This window comes from Archocentrus centrarchus, unplaced genomic scaffold, assembly GCF_007364275.1.
Source record: "Archocentrus centrarchus isolate MPI-CPG fArcCen1 unplaced genomic scaffold, fArcCen1 scaffold_27_ctg1, whole genome shotgun sequence".
Classification (NCBI taxonomy): Eukaryota; Metazoa; Chordata; class Actinopteri; order Cichliformes; family Cichlidae; genus Archocentrus; species Archocentrus centrarchus.
The window spans coordinates 959,476-969,371 of record NW_022060257.1 but is presented as its reverse complement, the minus strand read 5'-3'; the positions used below and the strand labels follow the sequence as shown (position 1 = coordinate 969,371).

The 9,896-nt window shown below is 35.5% G+C and overlaps 2 protein-coding genes across 2 annotated transcripts; one reads left to right on the top strand and one right to left on the bottom strand.

The window, feature by feature from the left end:
- Positions 1–3,579: 3,579 nt before the first annotated feature.
- Positions 3,580–6,875, bottom strand: LOC115776208 (uncharacterized). The gene is made up of 5 exons (XM_030723808.1): positions 6,575–6,875; positions 6,016–6,137; positions 5,334–5,477; positions 4,531–4,677; positions 3,580–4,292 (listed from the first exon to the last, which is right to left on the bottom strand). Exons 2-5 carry the CDS (start codon positions 6,131–6,133, stop codon positions 3,970–3,972), a joined length of 732 nt encoding a protein of 243 aa, XP_030579668.1. The 5' UTR covers positions 6,134–6,137; positions 6,575–6,875; the 3' UTR covers positions 3,580–3,969.
- A 207-nt stretch (positions 6,876–7,082) lies between these two features.
- LOC115776205 (uncharacterized) lies at positions 7,083–9,045 on the top strand. The gene is made up of 4 exons (XM_030723805.1): positions 7,083–7,256; positions 7,510–7,614; positions 8,024–8,231; positions 8,374–9,045. Exons 1-4 carry the CDS (start codon positions 7,084–7,086, stop codon positions 8,836–8,838), a joined length of 951 nt encoding a protein of 316 aa, XP_030579665.1. The 5' UTR covers position 7,083; the 3' UTR covers positions 8,839–9,045.
- Positions 9,046–9,896: the final 851 nt, after the last annotated feature.

Below are 9,896 nucleotides of genomic sequence, written 5' to 3'. Positions count from 1 at the left end.
ACTCAACTGATCTTTTGTCTAATTTCAGAGCAATGGTCTCAGCTTGTGAATCTCTCATTCTCATTCTTGCGTGGCAGTGGTGCAGTGGGTAGGCGCTCGCCTTGCAGCCGGAAGGTTGCAGATTTGAGCCCCTGTCCCTGCGCTGTGTTGTATCCTTGGGCAAGACACTTAAACCACATTGCCTAACGGTAGCGCCGGTCTCTGGCTGCATGACCGCAGATGCTCGTCTCTGGATGAGTGATCTGGAACGATCATTTCGTTGTGTGCCTTGTGCGCACAATGACAATGAGTTGAATCTATCTCTGATGGAATTCTTTGGCCTGACTAGTCAAGTCTTAGCGCTGGTATTTGCTGCTGATACAGGGTTTTTTTTTTCTTTTTCAAGTCAGTCAACTCAACTCTTCGTAGACTCAAGAAGGTGAGATAACCAGTCATATCAGTATTGTAAAATGCATCAAGAGGGGTTGCTAATTTCAAGGTGGGAGCACCTGGGCTTTTATAGAATACATCACCAAAGGAGAGAAAGTGGTGACCTCTCCTGATGCACCAACAGTCAAACACTGTTATAACAACTTTCTGGGGACCAAGGTTTTTCTGTTATAGCCAAGACAAAACAGTAAAATTACATGTACTTTGACTGATGCTTGAAAAGGATGTTATTATAATATATCTAATTTTTTTTTGCTATAAACAGAATTGTTATTTATGCTGGTGTTTGATTGTATTATTTTAATTAGGTGATAATCTCTGTCTCACTCTCCGCCCTAGCCATGGCTGTTGTTGAGTTGTTGTGAAATATTAACAAGATGGTATCTCTACTGCTTGCCAGTAGTGAGTAAAGGTGTTCTTAATATTATACGATAATTAATTAGACAACTGTTCATTAGACATTTCTTTATTTCAAAGCATCATTCTTTTCAAGGCACCTTCTTCAGTTTACCTTCAATATGCACCACACAGCTTTGTGCATGAGTGTGCCGACTCTCTGGTTATTCTGTTGGCATCAGTTTGCCTTGGAAAATCTGAACTAATGTAATTTTGGTTTGGACTCATGAAAATAGGCTTCAGAACAGATACGAGTCCACTGAAAAAAATGTACTCGTTGAAAAAAAAAAAAAATTCTTGGCGCTACCACTGACAAAGTATATGCCACAGAACCTATGCTATGGTGTTGTTCATGAATATTTTAATTATTACAAATTTAAACCTAAAGTGTACGTTAATATTCAGGTCAATGATTAGGAAGCACCAAAAAAGTTGAAACCTTTTATATTTCTACATATCAATATATAAGGAATAAAATTAAAAGTAATAATCACAGTTGACATTAAATTGCACTCACAATTGGATTCAGTATCTCCTGAGATGCTGGAAACGTTAGGGATTTGACAAGGTCCACTGGAGAAACTGGTGGTCTTGTCCTGTGGATTTGGTCAGTGTCATCAAAATATTTCTTTCTCTACTCCTGAGTTTCAACTTTTATAAAAGTCATCGCTTAGTTTCTTGTACTGTTGCCTCATTTTTTAAAACTTTGGTCAAATCCTTTCTCCTTTAGCAACTTACTGAACAGTCTGAACACTTCAGGGTTTTTATCAGTTTGTGTAGGAACTAACAAATATCATCATACTAATATATTAATGAGTAATATTCCTCATTGTTCATCCATGTGAGCCCTTAGTTCAGTTTTGTCTAGCTACTGAAGTTTGTGTTTGGCTCAAACATGTCTTTTACTTAGCACTATTTAGCAGATTTTGCAACCATATAGTGTATGAATGGAGCATGCTAACAAAGATAATTAATTGTAGCTGATAATTTAGCTCTCAAACATTGGTACAAATATAGTTACACTGGGATCTAAAAACTTGGCAGTGGCCAAACTCTACTTTTGAGATGGACCAGAATAGTAGAGGTCCACAATTATTATATATCATTATTATAATTATTATTTATTAGCTTTTTTATTGTCCCATGATGTCACTCAAAAAGGCACTGACTTTGAAGGTAGGACCTAAAGTACATCCACAGGTATGCCTTCAGTGACTCATATCATTATGACTTCATTGGTGGCACAGTCAGCTTAAATTTTAGATCCTGTGGAATCGTGATATATCAAATTAAAAACGAAATAAATATGAAAAGTAAAAAACTTTTTGAAAAAAGTGCCATGCATAATGTGGTCACTAACCAGCTTACGAACCTATATTTTACTTAATTAAAATCTATGTAGCACAAAATAATTTAATGACTATGGCCTTAGTGTTGCTCACCTTTCAACTTTGTGAATATGATGAGCCACAGAGAAGATCAATCCATACATGACTCAGGTAACACTCCCATTTTGCCACAGTTTGCAAGTCTTGTTGTTCACTCAATTTTTCTTCCTTTTCACTCTGTAATTACATTAATAACACCCAGTTTTCTTTTGTTTTTCTCCATTATGCACATGCCAGGATAATGTAAAGAACTGCACACATTTTTGTAAGTGCATATGCATTGTTTATATTTCTTTTTGTAAATGAGGTAGCACTTTCTATTACAGCTCGGTAATAATGTGGTAATAAGGGGGTAATAATGGGGTAACAAGCTGGAAACAAAAGGTAATAATGGGGTAATATACAGGACATTATCATCCAATTACCAAGGTAATTACCAGCTAATATCCAAGTAATACCACTAGTAACAACAGCGAAAAAGCTGGAAACAGAAGGTAATAATGAGGAAATTTAACGGTTATTGCCATCCAATTATCAAGGTAATTACCAGCTAATATCAAGTAATACTGCTGGTAACAACAGCGGTTACAATTGAGTAATATTCCACTGAAATTTATGTAAATGGATCGTAAGGCCCCCAAAACTGATGGTAATGCTGTGGAAACAGAGATATGCCCATGAGGCTAAACCCTTTAGTAATAGTAGCTTAAAAATGTGGTAAAAATATTGTATGGAGATAGCAATAAGGAAGTAATGTTTATGCATTTAACTTTTCATAATTTTTAATAAATTGTAATAAACGCAAAATTATGAAGTAATATTGGCTAATGTTTTAACATAATAGGATGGTATTACCATGTTATAAGGCTTGAATTAATTATACCTTAGGTTCTCAGCATTCTGCTTTGCTTAATAGCCTAAATATTATGCTTAATGCTTTGGCTTATTAAATGGAAATATTTATGGTAATTTCTTTGTAATAAGCAGGAATCAGGGCTGCAAAATGCAAAACCGACTGTTTCTATGCAATAACCTATTTAAGTAAACTACAACAAGTGTGAGCATTATCTGGAAATAATGGTGGTAGTTTCTGTGTAATAAGCAGGAATCAGGGCTGCAAAATGCAAAACCGACTGTTTCTATGTAATAACCTATTAAAGCAAACTACAAGAAGTGTGAGCATTATCTGGAAATAATGGTGGTAGGTTCTATAGCAATAACTGCAAAAACCATCAGATTACAAGAAGAAATTTCTGCTTGTTTACATATAATAAACTAAAAATGCTGACCAAATTCCTTCATGAACTTGCAGTTTTATTGTCATTTTCCTTAAAGAACAAAGCAATGTCTGTATAACACAACATGGATAAACTTGAAGCAACCTTATAAAAATGATAACTTGATCAATGCCTGAACATAAGTAAATAAAGAAATATTGTATTCTAAGATATGAGATCAGGATTTACAAAATGAAAATACAAACAAACAACCAACATCAACAACACAAAGACATGCGAAAAAATAAAACAAAGTAAATCAATAAAACAACCCTATGGTTTCACTTCTTATGGGTAATATTCAAAGAAAAACTTATCACACATGAATAGTTATCACAAAGAAATTAATAAAACATCATCCAATCCTGGAAATAGCTGGAAAAAACAGACTTCTCATTAACTAAACTATTCATGTTAAAACTGCAAACATTTTCTCAAAAGGTTGTGACAAAAAAATAGAAAAAAGCAAGAAGAACTTCCTAATTCCCTTTGATTTTGTAAGAGATGGGCAACAACTCTCTCTCTTTTTTCTTTTTGTCTATTCTTGCTCTTAACTCTGGCTCATCATCAAGGAAAACCTTCACCTCTTTTGCATACTTAAGGAGTGAGCCGCCAGTAAAGGGTGGAACCCTACATTTCTCCTCGCTGTCCGCTACCAAAAGGACTTCAGCAATGACGGCTGTGTAGGCAATAGTGTTTCGATCCACGTTGAGTTTTTCACAACTTCGGTTCAGGCTGTGTGTTTTCTTGAATGTTTTAAGAACAAACATATACCTGTGTTTGACATCTTCTGGGTGTTTCACTGTAAAAGCCAAGAACAAAACAATCACAACACATCCAGAGGCATGAACAAGTAAGTATATATGTGTTGAATTGTTTCCAATATTTACACTCTTAATACCTAAAATGTTAAATCACACAACTGAGCAGTCATACAAGACAGAACTCACTGTGACACATAGCTATATGACTGTGTCAGCAAATCTGACATTTTCTAAAAAAAAATGTAAAAAAAGAATGTTAACTGCTACATAACATACTTCTTTTGCCAAACTGTGACACTTTCTTCTTCTTCTTCTTCTTGGCCTTCTTGCTCTTTTTCCCGTCACTCGGTGAAGAAGACGACTCAGAGTCTGAGGCTGATGAATCTGAGGAACTGGAACTTGAGGGGGAATGATGTCGTTTTGCTGAGAATTGTAAAAAAAAAATAAATAAAAAAATAAAATAAAGTGTACTGTGAAAAAGAGACAAGTGGAGTATACAGTTGTGATCAAAAGTTGTGACAATGGCACAAAGTTTTGTATCCATCTACTTTTACATGTTTATATTAAATTATTTATAAATGTGTCTATGACACAGTGAAAATCTATCACAAACAATTCGTCCGTCCATCCATCCATCCATTCTCTTCCGCTTATCCTTTTCAGGGTCACGGGGGGGCTGGAGCCTCTCCCAGCTGACATAGGGCAAGAGGCAGGGTACACCCTGTACAGGTCGCTAGCCTGTCGCAGGGCCAACACAGAGTGCTAACTCGCAAGCAATTCATATTTTTCAAAAACTGTTACTGGCAAATAAATTTTGCTTTCTTAGTGTTGCAACTGCTGAAGCCTTTGGCCATGACTCTAAAAACAAACCATTTTTTTCATTGACCGGACTGATGGAAGATGACTGACAGTTGAAGTTCTTCAACAGGTTAGATTATAAACTCTAAAAAAATGGATGAGGCTTTAGATTGTAGGTGTCCTCTGTTTTTATATATATATATATATATATATATATATAAGCCATATTGCATTTTTAAATTATCAATCAATCAAAGCAGATCACAATTTCTGTGTTTCACCTGAAGTAGTAGGGATGTTATCCAGTGCTTTTTTCAGCTGTTCTCTGAGGAAATTTCTTTCATCTTCAAGGACAGTAATTTTGTCTCTTAGCTGCTGAATTATTGCTGTAGCAGTTGGAGCCAACGTAGATGGAGTTCCTGGCGCTATAATGGTAAAAAATATATATATCATCACAAAACAAAAGAAAAAGGACATGTTTAGATACAATGAAAACCAAGGAATCAATTTTGATGTTTTAATTGTATTATACAATGTATGGCAACATTGTTGGGTTTTTTGTTTGAGTTTCTCTTTTCCATAATGTTCTTCTTCTACAACAATTAAATTATTTCGGTGTCTTCACTGTTGTGTTATTAGCAGATTCTAAAATATATGTTACGTTTCAGTCTATGGCTGCCAATAAATACTAACTTTTGCTTCAAACTTTACTTGTGAATACAGTCAAATTCTACAACAGAATGCTTTTTAACATATATGACAGTTTGCGCTTACAAAAATGAGTAATGATAGGTATTTTCCCCCTGTATTTTTGAAGACTTAATAGTGAACTGTAGGAAGTTTGAGAGGAGTATAGAATTAGGGGGTAGTGATTTATAAATACTGGTGCATTAAAGGTGTCATACTGAAAAAGCCTACATGAGTGTAGTCAATTAATGCTTGTGGATAAGATTGTATACTTACTTTCTCCTTTACCCTCTACATTGTCAAGTTGTTCCACCTGTGCAGATCCAGCACTGCCATCAGCACTCACAGATGGATGTACCTGGTTGGCTGTGTTGTACCTTCTTCTTAAAGGCATGGCTCTGAAATGTTAGAATATTGTATTGGAAACATTCAATGGTTTACTGGTAACTTTGGAATATTTAATGGCTATCGTTAATAATGAGCCAGTAATATAGTTAAGCAAATACAAAGTGCAGAATTTAACTTTTTTTTTTTTTTTTTAAATAAGGATACAGGAAATACACCTGACTATAAACCAATAACCCTCTGGGTCTACACATATACACAATGGTCCAATATCAAGTATTTTTTGACAAACCTCAAAACATCAATTATCAGGATCAAAATAAACCACACAGTGATTCAGACTGACACAAACTAGTTCCTTCGTTGTATGTATGTATATATATATATATATATAATAAAAATGTGCCAACCCCGAAACATCACAGCATGTTATCAAAAAAAGACAAAAATGTGCATAATTTTCTGTAATATTAAGAATTCATGTTCTTACCTTGCAACCTTACAACAGTAGAAAGTATGGCGATTTTATTCCAAAGACACTCTTGTAATCCAGTGGTTTTTGCCAGCTTGGAACTGTGAGGTACGCCAAAAAAGGAGGCAAAGTGTGGCTGTTGGCGCCAACTTCTTCTTTCTCTCTCCTCCAGAGATAAAAGAAAATGTGCATATTCCCACCAGACCGCAGTCTGCCACCTACTGGCAGCCGGTTCTTTCCAGCAGAGCTTAGTTTGGAGGGGGAAGATTTAAAGTGATGCACAGGCACTCCTACGGCTGTAACGAAAACAGGGTACATTGTCCCACTTAACTGAATCTAAATTGACAATAAATCCAAATAAATTTGCTTTTTGCACTTAAAGAATGAAGTTATTTATTATTTTTTATTTACTTTTCTTACTGCCGTGGAAGCAGAGTGAATGGGGGACCATTAACTGACGGACCAGACAGCTGCTTTACTATCTGGCGCCAGTATGTGATTCATACTTGACTTGCAGTCCATTCAACATGAACACCGCTGAAAAATTATTAAACATAACACAAAGGGGAAATAAGAAGAAGCTTGTACTTATAAAATGGCTTCAAAAACTGAAATTACTCTCAAAAAAGAAGAGATGCTCTCTGTGTGAAAGAAAAATGAAAATGAGAAAAGGTGGCAACACAAGAGATGGATATCGCTGGTAAGTTCTTGATTTCCTATAAATTTCTTAAATTTGACCTATGTCTTCCATATGCCTGAATTACACATTTCTAGGTTAGTTATTTGCATTTGGAGAGTACTTTGAAAGTACTTTAGTAAGACATTTTGTAAAATACCATCAGCTAATCAGCACAGTCACAAAATTTAAAATATTATTATTGTTGTTTATTGATATTTAATGTATTAATTCATGTATTCATTATGTTTTACCAAATGGCATATTTTGTTCAAAGGGTGTGTCGAAGACATAATAGATTCATGTCCAAATCCATAAGAGATGGGTCTATTTTCTCAGGCTCTCGCTCCTCCTTGACTTCTTGGATGATGTTCATGCATAGGTTTGTTACACAGACATACATATAGTCATGATAAACAGTAAGTACATATGTACTGCATGTAGTAAACTATTTTGACTCATAGCATAATATTAAACACAAACTGTTGTAAAATTAGGTAAATGCAACCTTGAATGAGCAGCAACAATATTTCATTATTTATTTAATAAAAGCTACGCAAAAATGAAGAAGCAGTATATGAAAATTAAGTACTAACTAAGTACACCCCATGATTAAGTAGTGTGTAGAACCACCTTTAGTAATATCCCTTCTATTCTACCACATTATTATTTTATAATAATTTCATACATGTGACATAACAGTAACACCTTTTACATGATTAAGAAGTCAGTAATAAACTGTGTTAATATCACATTAACATTATTCATATAGGTTTACTACATTGCTGCAGGTTTGCACAAGGGCTAAGACTGAGGCAAGTGGACTTAATTGAAGAGGGAGTCTGTGGAAGCAGCCGCACTTTGTCCAAGATGTCCAAGACACTAAGGAGGGTGTGTGTGCAAGCAGTTAAGCACCTGAAGAGGATGGGGAAAATGAGAATAGGTGGAAGACATGGTTTTGTTGTCATTGATGAGAGCAAGTTTTGTCACAAGAGAAAGGTAAAGATATGAATTTATTTAAGATATTAATTGGTGAATAATGGTGATAGGTACATCTGTATCTATGAAATTGTTGTTCAGACAACTGCAAATAAATCATGCCTTAACACTGTCCTCTTTCCAAAAACTTCTAATTTTTCAGTATGCACGCGGGCGATTTGGTGCTACTTGGCGCAGGAGAGGCTGGGTTTTTGGATTGTTGGAAGTCAATCAACGGAGAAGGAGGCCTGTGTTGAAATTTGTTCGCAGACGAAATTCTGAAAGACTACTTCCTATTATACAGCGATATGTTAGACCTGCAAGTACAATTTTGAGTGACTCTTGGCGTTCCTACTGCAGACTGAGGCAACATGGGTATATACACTACCAAGTCAATCACCAGAGGTTTTTTGTTCACCCTGCTACAGGAGCACATACCCAGCATATAGAAAGGTCCTGGAGAACCTTTAAGCAAGAGGTGTACCGTTTCAGAGGCAACATGACTGAGAAGTCACTGAGAGAGATCCTACATTTTATTGAGTGGAACTACTGGCTGGGTAGACAACACAGAAATGGACCCCTTGGTCGCCTTTTCAAGGATATAAGAGCCATACATCCAGTACAATAACATCACCCCTGTGGCTGGAGCCTTTTTGCATGGAGTTTGTATGTTATCTCCAGATCTGTGTGGGCTCTCTCTGGCTACTCTGGCTTCCTCCCACAGTCATGCATGGGGTTAGATAAATTGGTGATTAGCTCTAGGTCTGACTGTGTAAATTGACCCTAGTTGTAAATGTGAATAGTTCGTCTCGGCATTAGCCCGATGACAGACTGGTGACCTGTCCAGTGTGTAGCCCATCTCCCGCAAATGACAGCTGAGACAGGGTCCAGCTCCCCTGGAAAAAATGCATAGATGGATGGCATTTTGTTTTTGTGTATTGGACATTTAAAATATGTATTCCATTGTCATCCAGATATAAAATGTGCTGTGACAGAGGATCTTCTACACTCCTATGCAATTTCAAAAACTATTTTAAATAGACCTCTTAGCAGTTTGTGATCCTCAAACAAATACAATGCAGTTATTTTCCAGCGAGCTTTTAATGAGTGTTTTATGCATGTTTATTTTTTTAAATCTAATACTTAATGTTTTTCAAACAGGTAGTTTAGCATTTTCCATGTGTTTCCAGTTCATCATCAGAACTCTTGACTTTTGTTTTATTCAGTGATTAACTTGGCAATAAATACAGTCAGTTTACAAGCCTGATTCTTGCTTATTACACAGAACCTACCACCATTATTTCCAGATAATGCTCACACTTCTTGTAGTTTGCTTTAATAGGTTATTGCATAGAAACAGTCGGTTTTGCATTTTGCAGCCCTGATTCCTGCTTATTACACAGAAATTACCATAAATATTTCCATTTAATAAGCCAAAGCATTAAGCATAATATTTAGGCTATTAAGCAAAGCAGAATGCTGAGAACCTAAGGTATAATTAATTCAAGCCTTATAACATGGTAATACCATCCTATTATGTTAAAACATTAGCCAATATTCATAATTTTGCGTTTATTACAATTTATTAAAAATTATGAAAAGTTAAATGCATAAACATTACTTCCTTATTGCTATCTCCATACAATATTTTTACCACATTTTTAAGCTACTATTACTAAAGGGTTT